General features: G+C 48.4%; 1 protein-coding gene across 5 annotated transcripts in view; it reads right to left on the reverse strand.

The window, feature by feature from the left end:
- Positions 1-16,146, reverse strand: part of LOC119460599 (fibulin-1-like) — a 76,525-nt gene that overhangs the window by 21,285 nt on the left and 39,094 nt on the right. For all 5 annotated transcript variants that reach the window (XM_037721609.2, XM_037721607.2, XM_037721608.2 and 2 more), the window contains 6 exons: positions 12,576-12,716; positions 9,841-10,026; positions 9,259-9,399; positions 6,081-6,206; positions 2,578-2,709; positions 1,947-2,069 (listed from right to left, as the gene is read on the reverse strand). In XM_037721609.2, the coding sequence (XP_037577537.1) occupies positions 1,947-2,069; positions 2,578-2,709; positions 6,081-6,206; positions 9,259-9,399; positions 9,841-10,026; positions 12,576-12,716 (849 nt within the window). The remainder of the gene's footprint in view (positions 1-1,946; positions 2,070-2,577; positions 2,710-6,080; positions 6,207-9,258; positions 9,400-9,840; positions 10,027-12,575; positions 12,717-16,146) is intronic.

Here is a 16,146-nt window from a genome sequence, read left to right on the forward strand (position 1 = left end):
CCGACTCGCGGCAGAAGAGGTGGAAGCCGTACCCAACAACTATAAGGCGATATTGCAACACTACAGGCTCGAGCGCCGCGTGTACCCTCCACCGCACCCAAACCTCGGCAAAGAAGAAAGCGTGGTCCTCAGACGCCTACAAAGTAACACCTACACTCACGGCACTATAATGCACCGCCTCTACCCGACACTCCACAGCTACCTCTGCCCACTCTGCCCACTCTGCAACGTTCCCGACACCCTGGCACACTTGCTCTTGGAATGCCCGTGGCATGAAGACAGCGAAATGCAGCCGGAAATGGACGCTAACCGAGCACCACAAGCAAACGAAGACCACCTGTTTGACACGTGGGAGGCCAAGCTCGCCCTCGGGGACCTGGAAGACCAACGACAACTCGTCGCCAGGGCCAAGAGGGCAACCGAAGCCAGAGGGTTCCTGGACTAAGGAACCTTCCCACCTCAGGGTGATACCGGGCCTCGCTCGGGACACTGCTTCAATAATAAACGTTTCTCTCTCTCTCTCTCTCTCTCTCTCCAATCCAATCCAATCGCAAGTAGTATACCCGAGCGCGCCCCTGTTGGTATGGTAGAAATGCTGGCAAAAGGGGTTTGTGTTTGAGTTTCCTCGTAACAGAATTATGTTTTCTCGTACATTCAAATAACAGTTCGACGCCGTCATGTATGTAGGTTGTGGCTAAGTCATACTTTACCATTTTTCTGACGGATTCCACTCTGAGAAATTCTATTTTTGTTCACTAACACCTTGCACCACGCGGAGAGGCCGGCGCGGTCGGGGTGGTTCGGAATGATTTTGTCTTGCACTAACACCTTGCGCCGCGCAGAGAGAGAGAATAAACTTTATTAAAATATCGCGGAGACCAGTTGTGCCTCGAAGGTGGAGCCCTTAGTCCGGGGCCCCATAGGTAGCAAGCCACCGCCTCGGCACGGTCGACCAGCCATTGCTGGCCAGTCGCCGTCCAGGAGGTGAGGGTGGGGTTTGGAACGGGATGGACGTTGGGAATGTCTTGGCAAAGCCAGACCATATGCAGTAGGGTGGGGCGGTCACCGGAGTGTGGGCATTGAGCTGGACCACGGGAGGGGTAGAGGTAGGAATAGAAAAGGGGCGTCGGGAAAGTATTCGTCTGTAGTTGTCGCCAACAGACAGCCTGTCGGCGAGTAAGGGAAGGATGAGGTGAGGGGTAGTGTTGCCGAGTTAGGCGTATCTCAGCAAGTTGGGATGCGTACGAGAAAGGTTGCGGTCGGATGATGGCAGAGCGATCCCCAGCGGCTCGGTATACGCAGAGCCTGCGCGGTCGGGGTGGTTTGGGATGATTTTCTCTCCCACGGACGCCGGATTTTCTGCGACACGGGGCCCTTAACGCTCTCGCGCTAAAAGGCGCGGGCTAGGCGTGCCCAGGAGGCTCCAGAAGAACGTGCTAGGCGTCTTGCGACAATGCGGATGTGTCAAGCAAGACTGCATAGGTTAGAAACTCCGGAGCAGCACCCATACGCTTGCGCGTAACCCGCGTTCACGAAGTCAAACGTCGATATAATTTTGTCATCCCACTTGGACACACTCAAGAAACTGTATTTCATCGCTCTTCTCTCATAAATACAGCGGCTTTATGCCTGCGCTTTGCCTTCAGAAAATTTTATTTTCAGTCTATAGCTGTTGTGAAAGCTTCATGAATTTAAATTTAGAGATCCAGACGACAATCATTGTCACGTCGCCTCAAGATGCATTTAAATACTTGCAGCTACGTAAAGTACCTATGTGTGCACCTTTCTAAATGTTTTGAACTATAATCGCCAGTCGGTTTAGGTGTGTACATTCGTATTCGGAAACAAAAACCCGAGAAACTCTACCGCTTTTCTGTACTGCGGCAGGCTTGTTAACATCTTATTTATGCGTGCATGCGTACGTAGAAGTCGCCAGCGCCTCTTACCCACGCACATCCTCTGGTCCTCGGCGAGGCGGAATCCTTTCTTGCAGATGCACTGGTACGAGCCCCACGTGTTGATACACGAATGCTGGCACGCGTGCGACTCCGCTTCGCATTCGTTGACATCTAAACCGTAGCAGAGTATAAAACGCAAGCTGTCAACCCTGCTGTGGAAACGCCACTCGGCGCAGCATAATATGCCAACTTATGTCACGCAGTGAATTAACGCGGCATCTCTGATGGAGACCGCGTGTAATAAGTACATGGTGTAATAAGTACATGGCCGAGTAACCTTGCACCACTGATCTGTAGCGTGCGAGGTCACTGGCTCGACTCGGTGTTGAAGTGCCCGCATTTCAATGGAACCAATATGCAAAGCGATATTATAGAGATTATCAAGCTGTGCTTATTTCTTTTGGGTATTTCCATCACCGGGTGTAGCATGTGAATGACCGTCTTCCGTTCCTCTGCATCTCCGGTCTCAGACCATGGTGTATCCTCGGAGCGTGAGTAAGCCAGTAGGCATGGACAGCGTTCGTAGCACTCGTAAGCATCATTTTAGTACACCCCCGTCGCCCCTTCTCCATTTTGATTATGCTACAGAGGAATACTTGGTTCATGAAAGTTGTCTTACCGATGCAGGTGCGTTCATCGTAGCCCCTCTTGAATCCTGGCTTGCAGTGGCATGTGTAGGAACCCGGCGTGTTGATGCACTCGGAGTTGACGGAGCAAACTCGGCCCGCGAAGCGCGTGCACTCGTCAATATCTGCGCGCAGAAAGTAAACGGGTCCAGCCTTCGTAATTCGCGAGATTAAGTGTTCGTCGGCGGCCACAGCTAACGCTCAAGTGCTGTTTCAGTGTGATTGGCGCGAGCAGCAAGAGCGGGGATCCGGGTTTGCCTCGCAAAAATTTAATTTAATGAATATTGATTTATTACGATGCAAAAGGCCTATTTCAGAAAGAGGGGCAAGGATGAGCTCGCTAATATGAGATAAACTGATAGATTTTTGGCTGCAGCCTATAAACGATGAGTGGAACAATGCGTCACGATAAATTTTCACGATATTCGGTGCATCACGAATATTATTGCGATAGCAATTATATAGACGCTCCAAGCGGGTTTTTGTCGTCGTCGTCGCCGTGAAGTTCCGTATAAAGTCCAGGCGCGATAGAATCGTCGCCGCGCGCCGTATGCTGTATGTGCGAGGGCCGCGCGCTTTCGCGGAGAGCAAACGCGACGTCTACGTCGTGCGAAAGGCCGTGGGGGGATGGAAGCGAGGCAGGGAGGGCGCCTTTGGGTGCGACTGGTTTCGCAACAAATCCGGGCAGGGGCGGGGCCTCGCTTGCGATGACGTATCACCATGTTCTTTTTTTCTGTCTCTGTTTGGCGGCGTTGTCGGTTGTGCCCCGGTGCCGCTGCGAAAGCCGCGGTGCCGGACGCCGACGCGAAGCGGCGGTCGTTGGGGTGTTATGGAGTGCAGCATAGCAACACCCCAAATAAAAAAATACTCCTCCAGTCAGGTAGGCTGCTCCCTCACTGATAGCGAGATTATATTTGGATCATCAAAACAGTGATGCGTTTATTTAGGAATAGCCTCGATCCCTTAACAGCAGCCACAGTTGTGCCTAGTCACCACCAGCCCAGCGTGTTCTCCGAACGCCGCCAAACAGAGAAGAAAGAAAGAAAATGGTGATACGTCATCGAGGCGAGGCCCCGCCCCTGCACGGATTTGTTGTGAAAACAGTCGCACCCGGCGCCGTTGTGCTCCGGAACCTAAAGTCCTTATACAGTAAATGTACCGCCATCTACTCTTTCCTCCGCCTATCTCCTCTCCTAAAGCGTTTGTTTTTTTCTTTATTCTTTGCTTGCGAATGTAAGTCGATGGTGGCGGCCCTAGAAAGTCCACGTTGAAGCTTTCAGGCCGGGCGCGCGCCGCCGCCGCCGCCGCCGCCGGAGACTGCGGCTGCGCAGTGACTTTCAACATGGCTCTGAGACGGAAAAAACAAAATATAAAGAAGTCAAAGCGCGCGCTATCATCGTCCAATCGGTGATACAGGAGAGAGGGAAGCGGCGTTAATCAAAGGATGGCGGTACTTTTCTTATATAGGGACTTTACCGGAACCAACTGGCATTTAGCGACCCGACGCAAGGGGATCTGGCCATTCAATCTCGCGTGCGAAGGGAGGAAAGCGGGAAGGCAGCGCGGAAGGGAGGGGAGGCTGCTTCTACTCTGCCGGCAACTGCGCACTTGTACTTTGTGCGGCTGCGAGCGTTAGCGCGCACCGTATCTTGAAAGCGATCTGCACACGGTTCCTGCCTTTGTATGCGCTGTGCTTTCGCCGCTCAGTTTCCGTTGAAGCGATAGACCGTACGAACCTTCGCTCGTTGCTGCTGCCGCGCTTGCTCACGTTTTGACAGCGGTTGTCTACGGTCATCGAGTGTGATCTATTCATGTTTGCTTGTGCGCGCTGACACCTTACTATCCTTACTTCGTATAGCTCTCTACTAATTTGCTATCGCAATTGATGCTTCGCCTTTCGTGCGAAACTGCGACTCTTTTTATTATGGATTACGTGCAGACATGCGTGCTTCCAAGCGACCGCATCACCGATTGGATTGTCAGTTAAGTTAAAGAAAAAGTATGAAAAATATGTCCTCTGTCTCAGTGCAACAACATTAGGCTGCAGCTCGACTCCACTCAAAAGGTTCAAAATACGAAGCCTGTGGTATCATAAGACAGCTGGCTGGCGAATGCTGCTGTTGACGCCACTGTATTTTCGAACTGACTTTAGTAATACAAGTGTTCTGCCTGTGATCTCGATGCTCGGGGCCGATAACAGACTCGGAAAAATACAATATTACCAAATTATTCGGCGAAGAAATAAATTATAGCTATTCTGCTATCGGCGCGTCCGTCCAAACAGCTTGCTGTGACAAAGTTGGGGCACGTCGACGATGCTTACTATCGTTATCTTCTTTTTTCTAGAATATAATAAACCGTTTTGGTTTATTCATTTTAGCGTTTTTGTTCATTTAACTGGGCTTCTGCTGATTTTTACACCAAAACTTTATGAAAACTTCCTCGTTTGCACGTGCTACTCATCACAAAAGAAAACAGCGACAGGAACCGTAACCACTTCCTTTTGTAACGTTTAGTGAAGCCACTCGCTTCTTATTTGGTAGTCAACATGACCATCTTTCTTAATATTGCTTAATTGAGTGATTAATAAGTATTATGAACTTTCCATCCATATCCATCATTGGAATAATATCTGGCCCTTGCTCCAATAAACGCCAAATATCATCACCATATGGGTCACGCTATAAGCTAACAGCAGTAGCTCTTGCCCAAAGTGGCTTATGAACGCAGGCTGCTATATAGCGGCATCCATGACGGACGGAGTTCGGTGAAACTGCGAGATTGGTGACAATAATGGAAAAATTGCGAGACCTTAGTCGAAACCTTGACGTCTTTTTTAGGCGCATGACGCTCATAAGCATTCTTGATTATATATGATGTTTTCATCCGTATAGTTAGTGCCGCAGAGCGGAGTTCAAAAAAAAAAAAAAAGAAAGAAAGAAAAAGTCAGCGCCTGCGTAGCGTAATTTACGGAGTCGGTTCCTGGTTGTCCGCAGCTTCTAACTGTACATACTACTACCGCCCTAAACACACATCTCACAGACGTCGACGATGCGCTGGTCGCATTCAGTTATATAAATGGCTGGTGCGACCACCTTCATGTTTATGCGTCTCGAGTTCGGACCCTTTTATTGTTGCTCACAGATAAACAGTGCTCGACAACTAGTTTTTGTGTGCAATCCATTAAAAAAACATGTGCGGCCGCGGAAAGAATCTTCGTTGCTAACGGCTACGTCGATTAAATTTTTAACGGATGGTTGTAGCTGTAGCCTTGAAGCAAACAAGAAGCTCGGTGAACCTCTTCATATAAGACCTATTTTCCCGCGTCATAATGATCAGACAAAAAAATGCAGCAATTAAAATATCTTCAGGGGTAATGTTGGCATTGTTCGCGTGACACTTGGATCTCATAACAAGTATTACACTCTAAAGAAGCAAGTTGCAAGAGTAATGCGACATCTGCTGCGCCCACGCGGCTGAACTGCGTGCCACTGACCTTCACAGTCCCGGAAGGAGTTCATTCGGAACCCGATGGGGCACTCGCACACGTAGCTGCCGGGCATATTGCTGCACGTCTGGTTCACCCGGCAATCATGCGTGTTGGTGGCACACTCGTCGATGTCTGCGCAGTCGTTGTAGAGAGAGGGATAAAAATGAACGAAATGCTTCACGGTCAATTTTGCTGCTACTTATGCTGATCATAAACTGAAATTTGTGCTCATACTGTCGCTACGTTGCTCGCATGGACAAAAAAAAACATAATGGGGCAGCGTACACCGGAATGTGATTGGTTGACAGCATTTAGCGTTATGAGGCACACCGTAATGTAGGATGCCGAATTAATTTATTGGGACACTACAGGCGCGTCGTCAGCGCCTTCGTGCTATTCTGAAATCGACGGCCCGCGCTTGGGCGGTTAGAAGGTCTCCAGAGGCGCGCAGTGCGTTGGGCCGCAAAGCGCCGAATCCAAGCGGACGCACCGCCACGCTCCGCTCAATAGACTCTGCAGTGAAACCAGGGTAGCGTTCTGGCTTCAGTCGCTGCCACGAGCGTTGTGCGCGCACCTGCTCAGTGTGCATTCCTCACCGTGGTTTTCACTGGTCTGAGCGAAACGGCACGCTGACTCTCGTACTTTCAATGGGCGCTGACAAACGCCCGCAGTTTTCCGTCCGTCTAGAAGAGCAATAATTATGTCGTGCGAGTTGGTTCTGGGCAGAATCGAAGATACCATCTTAATTTCTAGGACGATCCCTTTTGGCGATACTATCGCCTTCGCGTGACGTCATCAGTGTGCGCCTGATCGCCGAGGCGATAGTATCGCCGAAAGTGATCGTCCCAGAATACGTCCCCTGGTGTACTGCAGCGCAAAAAAAGAAAAGAAAAAAGGTGCACCATGGGGGTGCGACGACCGTCTTCGCGCTAGCGTTTTTGCTACGCCTGCTATATCTGCACAGGGCGCTTTCCCGCTGCACAACAGCAGTTGTCTCGCGTGCCGCGTCGCACCCTGTCGCCTCCGCGTATTGCAAGAACACCGTGTGAAAAGCTCGAGAACAGCAACGCTACACCATACTGTTGCATTCAATGCTTTGCCTTTGACCGAAACTGCAAACTTTTTCACGACCACCAAAATGTGACCACCTCCTTTGGGAACCAAACCTGCTCAGCAGCCGGACGCCGTAACCACCGAGCCAGCGCTGTGGGTAGAGCAGGATGCCACGCAAAGGAAACATTTGATGCCTTTAAAAACAATCTGACACTGCAACGAAAGCGGCGAGGCGCGCTTTGGAGCTAGAGACCAGACTTGCACGTAATGAATTGCGTGTAATTGATTGTTCGTAATCAGTTATATTTCTTGTAGTTATGTAATTGATAGAATACTTATTTTACTCACTAACGTTCACTGTAATTCAATTACTTTTTCAGTATCCAATTACATGTCCCCCGTTATTTTATTGACGAGACAAGCCGTAACAGGCGACACACCTTTGAGCACTTGAATATGACTGGAACTACAGTAGAACGCCCACAGTTGTGCCACGCAGTAGCCGTGCGAATGCATATATATGCAGCACGGCTGGCGCTCAGTGTTTGTTTCCTCATCTCACCATTCCACCAGATAAGCTGAACCGGCGCTGCTCGATAGCGATGGCCACTGCGGTCGTTGATGCCAGTAAATCAACTGCGGACGATTTCTCCAACTTCTATTTGGCCCTGTCGGGAGCGCCCTCCTCGAGCCCCAGCAACAGTGCGCTTCATACGAGCTTCGCGGCATCAAGTAACCACAATCTTGTGCGTAAGGTGTTCGTATGTTACAATACCACCCTCCTCGCCAGCGCGCACATCGAGCGAGCTTTCAGTGTCGCTGCAGACGTCTTCACAAGAAAATTAGGGATGATTACCGAAGAAAATTTTGAAAAACCAATTGTTAGTGAAGATAATGTGTCAAAATTTGCAGAGGACGGACTCAATTTTAATTAAAGTTGGAATCAAAGTAACGTAAAAGTAATCGATTGCTTATTAGTAATTGCTGAATTGCTTTTATGTGGCCACTAATTGGTCACTGTAATCAATTACATTTTTCATAGAAGTCATTGTAATCAGTGCCTTTTTTTCTGTAACGTGTACAAGTATGCTAGAGACTAAGCGCGGACGGCATTCTCACGCGAAGGAAGACGTGTCATAGTGACGCGAACACTAGCATGATCTCGCTCCTGCGAGATCATGCTAGTCACCGGCGTGCTACTCTTGAATACATTGAAACAAGGCAGCGAGCTCATCCGCATCGCCAGTTAGATTATTGATTGGGGCTTTCAAACGTCCACAGATCATTATAGCCAGCCCCTGGCTCCGTCAGAGGTACTGTGCCGCTTTGTGAGGAACTCTTAGCAAGAAAGCAGCTGCATTCAGTTGTAGTTTTAACTGAAGCACATCAGAACTGATGACCTCGTGGTGCGAAGATGTCGGACGTCGATTAATCCTGTTTTCCGGTTCAATATTTGCCTAACACAAAAAATAAAGCACGCACAAGTCCAGTGGCCTACTAGAATTCCCCTTCTTGATTTTTTACATAATGCGGAATTTCTTCCTTTTTTTTTCACTCTTCATTTTCTTTGTTCTTTTCATTTGTACAGCGTCTTCTTGTGAAGGTATCTCTTTCCTATCATTTTATTAAACTTAAGAGTCCTCGTTTTGAGCTTTTTAAATGCTCGCGTGGCTTACAAATCTGAAAAAGCTGGCCAACGTTCCATTGCGGCCGAGGGAAAAAGCAAGATTTTTGAAGCCAAATAAAACAAGTGCTAATTCGACTACATTTATGGCATAACTGTTTGATCATGCTGAATAGTTGCTCTTTTTTGGATGAGCGGAGATGGGGGGGGGGGGGGGGGTGCAAGGTGTAGGTGCGTTAAGTTCAAAACAAAGGAAACTTGGAAATTTACTGTTGTTGTTGTTGTTGTTGTTGTTGTTGTTGTTGTTGTTGTTGTTGTTGTTGTTGTTGTTGTTGTTGTTGTTGTTGTTGTTGTTGTTGTTGTTGTTGTTGTTGTTGTTGTTGTTGTTGTTGTTGTTGTTGTTGTGGCGCCTTCCTATGCTAATGGCAACCTGACATGTCAGCCGGCGCTGCTTGAATGTAATAGAAGAATATGGCTATTGGCACTGGTTAAATCGCTACTGCTTACCGAGACACTGGTTTCCTTGTGAATTCGGCTCGTATCCTGGCGTGCAGCTGAGCAGGCTTTCGCATTGGTAGGAACCCACCGTGTTGATGCACCGATGGTAGCGGCCACACAGGCTGCGGTTGTGCGCGCATTCGTTGATGTCTGCGGCAGAACAAGCGGCAGGAAGTGGGGAAGGACATGCGGAGGGGGATGAATACGTTGATAAAATGACTTGCATGGAAACGTACATTTCGCTTGTATTTACATTTGCAGTACATTGTGCTAGTATTTATATTGCCACGAAATATTTGCGCAAGAAACAGTATTTCAGACAGAACATGATGATAAACATCACAGACCAGGCTAGTTCGTAGTTTTCGCCCATTGCTGCTTAAAAAAAGAAAAAAAAAGAAGAAAAGACATGGGGCACACAGGCAGGCTCAATTCAATAACGGTCATTGCAGGCTTATGTTTCTGAGAGTCCACCGCACTGTGGGATGGCACCATCATAAAAAATGCTCATTGACGGCGGTCTTGCCGAGGATAGTTCCGCCTCTCTCACAATGTTGCCCTCAACCATTACGATCATCGTCTTGTACACACCTGCGCAGTTTCCGAAGCTGTCGCTCGTGTGTCCTGGCGGACAGTTGGTGGCCTGGCAGCTGCCGTCGTCCAAACGGCGGCTTCCGACAGGGCACGTGCTCCTCACGCAGCGAAAGGAACCCTCCGTGTTCTGGCACTCGAAGTTGGGACCGCAGTTGTGGATCCCCAGTGCACACTCGTCATCGTCTGACATTCCGACCGAATGAAAAGAAACCGTAATAAATAATGCGCGCCCACCAGCACTAAGATGACATTAGAATTCTTCCATCATGCCAGACAGACATTCTGATGACTACACCCAAGCATATTGATCATCTGCAAGGCTTTTCATCTTTGCAAACCCTATTTTTTATTTATTTTGTTTGTACACATAAAAACAATCAACGAGAAGAGAGCTAGCGGGCGACTGCCGCCAGGAGGGACACGACGCCTGCCGGCTGTAGAAGAGAAAAGGTATAAATAGACCAAAAAAAGTTTACGGACCACGGGATCTCAGAAAACGCTAAATATCAGAGCAGCCTTTAAAAGTAGCCAGTAAAACCGTACATCACAATGTTGTTCGCATATACCAGTAGAGGCTGAAAACGTGAATGAGGCTGCGGAGATATTCAGCTTTTTGTCCGATCCCTTGGTCCGTAAACTTTTTTTGGGCGATAGTACATAAACGACCGCATGCAATAATTTATTTCATTTTTCATCAGAGTTGGGCGTTTTCACAAACCGAAGCACATGCAGGTTTCGTTGCCTAAAGTAGCACTTCCGCTTTAGTTGCACGACAAATGGACTGGTTGCTTGACAGTCACCAAATATCTACTAGGTTCTTTGACTAACACTTCTTCAAAACTTCGCAGAACGTGCGTGAGATAAGACTAGTAGCATTTCACCATTTCATGACTGCCCAACCTGTCACTACCTATGCCATAATTTGCCCACGACACTTGCTATGCACACAGTGGAAGAACCGGTATAAGCTGTTCACTAAATACATCGCAGTTCGAAGCTACTACTGGACGCCACAAGTGCCACATTCGCACTACTTCGTATCAGGTAGGCACGCAGACTCGCCCGGCAAAACAATTTGTTAAGATAATCTGCTCAGTAAACACGTGCTTCAGTTGCTTTCACTAGGTTGCAGATATAACTTGTCTTGACGTTGATTGCCCCCTGCCGTGCTCATCAAGCCGGCCAATTTCACTTAGCTCGGCCAGTTTCACGAGCATGTGCTCCTAAGGAGTAGCCCCTCATTAGAAGTTGTCAGCTGCTGCACTCGAAACTATTTTTCTATGCGCTGAAGTCGTCACTCTTGGGATGACTGAGGTACTCAACGATATGCTTTTACGGAGCTAAATTCTGCATGACAGAATGGAGGTGGCATCAATTAATGCGATAATGCAAGGAAAATCTATATAATTCATTATTTGGCTCATCCCTCGAACTTCGCGGTAGCTGGTTAGGTTCCAGTCTCTCCTCGTTTCGGGTCTCATCAATAAAAAAGAAGTTCAAGTGCCCGACGATCAGATTGAACCTCTAACCACTAGAGCCAAACTAATTTTCTGTCTTTATTACATAGTAACACGCACGCACGCACACAAGCTCCTAAAGCTTCCAATGAAAAAAGAACTCGGGCTAACAAGCACAAGCGTCTATAAGCGAAAACCGCTCAGGAAAAGGATGAAAGGTCTGTCTCTTCTCGAAAGACACACCTTTTCAAGCAAGGTGGCTCGGCGTGTCTGTCGATCATGATGTGCCTATATAAAGAACACACATACCTATGTCGTACAATGCATTGAGACATCTGGCGCGTGCGTTTTCGACACAGCGTTTCATGTGACACAGTTCCAGCACAGAGTTTTGACATGCATCGCCTTCGGGATCGGCTCTCTTTTGCCAGACCTTTTCTTGTAGCAGCTAACGTATACGTAGGAGCTGTCCGACATTGTACCGCCTTCGTTATCGGTCCAGGTGCAGATTCTTTTAGCGTTTCTTCACCGGACTACTGATTTCATTGTCATATTACCATAGACCACATGACACAGGCATTCGCACGAGCGATTGTGTAACGTTTAGTCGCAGATAATGCCAAAATTTGTGCGTTTCTCGCTTCCGTCCGTCGAGTATGCCTACATGTATGCAGAACCTATAACAATCGTGCCTTAGCGCCGAACGGCCGGAGTAGAAATCGTGCCATCGCGGTTATGCGACCGTCGTCACTGTCTTGCTGCTGTCGTCACACACACGCTTGCTCCACACATAAAAGTGGTCGTCTTACACAAACACGTCAGTCCACCTGGTAACGCTTTACGAAGCTCCTAACGATACTGGATAAGCAGCTACCTGTAAAATGTATGCTTAGCATAGCATCGATTCCCACAATGCATGTAACCTGCATTGTTTTTTTTTATGCAGATTCAACGCACAATTTGGAATTTATGTGAAGCGATCAATCAGATGCTACAAATTTGCCCATTTCATTCCTGCGTCTTTGGCGTAAAGGGGACCCGTGCTACGCAATGTGTCACAGCAAAGAGCTATTTGGCGTTGGCACGATACAAGTGCACGAGCGACTGTGTCCGGTCAGCAGTGCTAGGGCACAGAGGTTCGGGACCGCAATTCGACGTTCTATTTAATGAATGACCTATTCGGCAAGACAGCGGCAGCGCCCGGTAGCCACGGTCACGAAAGTCTGCGGGAGGGTTCGCGAAGGAAGCTTCGCTTCAAAGAAGGCGCACGTTTACCTTCGCACTGTCCGGTGGCGGCGTTGACTGTATAGCCGGTGCCGCAGCCTGAAATGCGGACGCAGGTGAATGATCCCGGTGTGTTGTCGCACCGGAAACCGATCTGACAGTTGTGGCCGCCGTACTGGCACTCGTTCACATCTGCGTACGCATGGCAAGGGGGGGGACAACTTATTAGAGAAAAGGCAAAGGAGGCCGACCTGAGCTAGTATGCCCCGCTTGCTACTATGCACAGGGGGAAAGAGAAAGGGGAGAAAACAGAGTGAGTACAGGAAGAAGGGGGGACGCGTGTATGCAATGTAGCACAGTAGTTCTCCTAAAGTTCCGAGTCTAGTCCGGTGCTCTTTAAATAGCCCCTAACAGTCCTTGCAGCTCTCGTTGGTACTGCGTGGGCACATTGCGACCAACAAAGTGTTTGCCTTCCAATGCGTGCCTGTCAGCGTAGAAGCAATGGGTCTCACAATAAACATAGGTCATTCTCATGGTGACATAAAGACTAGACATAAGTTAATGCTACAGCGAACACAGGCATTCCGTAGGAATGACCGACAGGTCCTCACTATTTGGGGATTACAGGGGACATAAACGTCGCACAGGGCGACAGAATGTGGAATTCAGGGTTCAATCGAAGCTCATCTTAGCATCCGTCTTATCTATGGCGTCAAGTGCCCCTCGCTGTAGACACTACCATGCTCGCGAAAAAAAAAAGCAATTCTCAGACCATAGCTACAATTTTCTATTGCACATAAAGCTACGACAGAGCTGGCGTAATTTCTTAAACGGAAGCTTTAGCTCGAGAGCTCCTGAATACATGGCAGGAAAAAAATAGTTCTTTTGGGACACAATTGCACCCAATTTGATGAGGTTTGTTGCATATAAAAATAACTTTAGAACCTAATAACTCTAGTAAGCGGATTTTCAATTCATCCTGTGAATTTTCCAGAAAAGCTCTCGAATGCTAAAAGAAAAAAAAGAATCTCAAGTATCAAGTATACAACTCTAACTAAACAATAAAAGACGATACACAATTTTGTGAGCTGCACCTAAAAATACATTTAAAGCGGACAAGACAGACGTGTTCTACACCACACTGAAATATACGACTAAGTTGTGCTAGAACTTTTTCAAGATGCTCGTAAACATAGTAAAAACTTCACGTAAACTGGAAATTCATATATTTAGTTTCACTGCTTGAGATGCTCTAACAGAAGCAGTTTACAGAACTACGATATTTGTTTTTGGTTCAGAGTTACGGGTTCCTAAACTTCTTGCTTCTATTTTTTCCCTATACTTGCCAATTTGTCACATGTTTTGTAAAAACTTCGATGTACTAAATCAACATTCTTCTGAGAGTTACTAGAATCCAACCTTCTCTCTCAAATGCAACATATGTATTTAAAATCGGTCCAGAGGTTGCCTCATAAAAGGATTACTGCGTTTTACATGTGTTTGAATAGTAAAAAAAAAGTTGTCGCAGTTTCACCTGAAAGGCGAAGCATCAATTGCGATAGCAAATTTGTAGAGAGCTATACGGAGTAATGATATTAGCTTCATCAGCTGTATAAATTTGGACATGCAGCAGCACCGGCAACGCGCAGAACTGTTGTCGACGCCGTCGGCGTTTTTCCCGCGTTCGCTCAAAATGCCTGCGGCGTTGGTGACTGTTGCCGGAGCCTCTGATATAAATAGGCATTTGGTGCCGCAGCTAAACGTCGTCTCCCTTCCCTCCCCCTCCCCCCTCCCCCACGGCCTCTCGCGCGTCGAAAGAAGGCGCGTTTGCTCTACATATATGATGATTGTAAAGGAGGAAAGAGACGCCTACTTCTGCAGCCCTTAAGGAAGCACGGCGCAGAACGCGCGTTTGTTCTCCGCCGTGCGTTCACTCGCCGTGAAAGAGCGCGTCCCTCGCGCCCTTTCACTCGCACATACAGCGTTCGGCGGCGCGCGGCGACGATTTCATCTCGATTGACGTCATACGGAACCTCACGGCGACGGCGACGGCGACGGCAACGGCGACGGCGACGGCGACGCCGACGGCAGAAATCTGCTTTTGAGTGTCCATATAATTGCTATCGCAATAATTGGAGTTGGCCTCGATCTAAAGCTTCCTGTGGCCAGTAATATCAGTAAACACTGCATATTCTTGCCGCGAGGCATTGCTCATTTTCAATTTTTTTAAAGAATATGCACGGTCATGAAAAGCTGTTTACAGGGACAGCTTTCTGTAGCCATGTATATCCTTGCGTTTTAAGTATTTGGCTTGATATAATTCTCCTTCATTAATTCATTTTTTTCACAGTGCACGGAGGCAAGGGAATTTGCGAGTCTGGTTTACCTCTCTGCCTTTTGGATCTCGTTGTCTAATATATCTGTCTTCCTCAGACCTCCAAAGGTTGTAAACGGTTTTGTTACAAAGGCACGTGACGTTGAAATGGGTATGTGATTAAAAAAAGTTATGCGCATCCAGCCCGTTTTGCCCGCGTTCGCTCAAAATGCGTGCGGCGTTGGTGACTGTTGCCGGAGCCTCTGATATAAATAGGCACTTGGTGCCGCAGCTAAACGTCGCCTCCATTCCCTCCCCCTCCCCCCCACGGCCTTTCGTGCGTCGGAAGAAGGCACGTTTGCTCTACATATGTGGTGATTGTAGAGGAGGAAAGAGACGCCTACTTCTGCAGCCCTTAAGGGAGCACAGAGCAGAACGCGCGTTTGTTCTCCGCCGTGCGTTCACTCCCCGTGAAAGCGCGCGTCCCTCGCGCCCTTTCACTCGCACATACAGCGTTCGGCGCGCGGCGACGATTTCATCTCCATTGACGTCATACGGAACCTCACGGCGACGGCGACGGCAACGGCGACGGCGACGCCGACGGCAGAAATCTGCTTTTGAGTGTCCATATAATTGCTATCGCAATAAAAGAGACGCCTACTTCTGCAGCCCTTAAGCGAGCACGGCACAGAACGCGCGTTTGTTCTCCGCCGTGCGTTCACTCCCCGTGAAAGCGCGCGTCCCTCGCGCCCTTTCACTCGCACATACAGCGTTCGGCGGCGCGCGGCGACGATTTCATCTCCATTGACGTCATACGGAACCTCACGGCGACGGCGACGGCGACGCCGACGGCAAAAATCTGCTTTGGAGTGTCCATATAATTGCTATCGCAATAAAAGTTATGCGCATCCAGCTCGCATGTTGCAATCTGAGAAGCGAAGGTTTCGTGAAGCGGCTAAAGAAACGCCATGCAACTTATACGTATTTTGCACAGCATCTTGCACTGCATAGCGTTTACCTGTCTGCCAGTGAAGACGGCAAGACGCGGAGAACCTCACCACGTGACCGCGCATTATACTGTCCCCTGCTATGATACTGTATTGACGGTCGACTAGAGCGGGCCGATCTCGAAAAAGTAAACTACGCTTTACTCGGCGATCAAGCGGAGGCGCCAATCTCGAGAAACGTAGACATACAAAGGTTTTCTGCATTAAAAGAATCGCGCTCTTGATGACTTGTCACAATGAGGATATTTAGGTATCATTTGTTTTATCACTGCGTGATGCCACAGAACGTCACCAGTCCAAT

The sequence above is a fragment of the Dermacentor silvarum genome, chromosome 8 (genome assembly GCF_013339745.2).
Source record: "Dermacentor silvarum isolate Dsil-2018 chromosome 8, BIME_Dsil_1.4, whole genome shotgun sequence".
NCBI lineage: Eukaryota > Metazoa > Arthropoda > Arachnida > Ixodida > Ixodidae > Dermacentor > Dermacentor silvarum.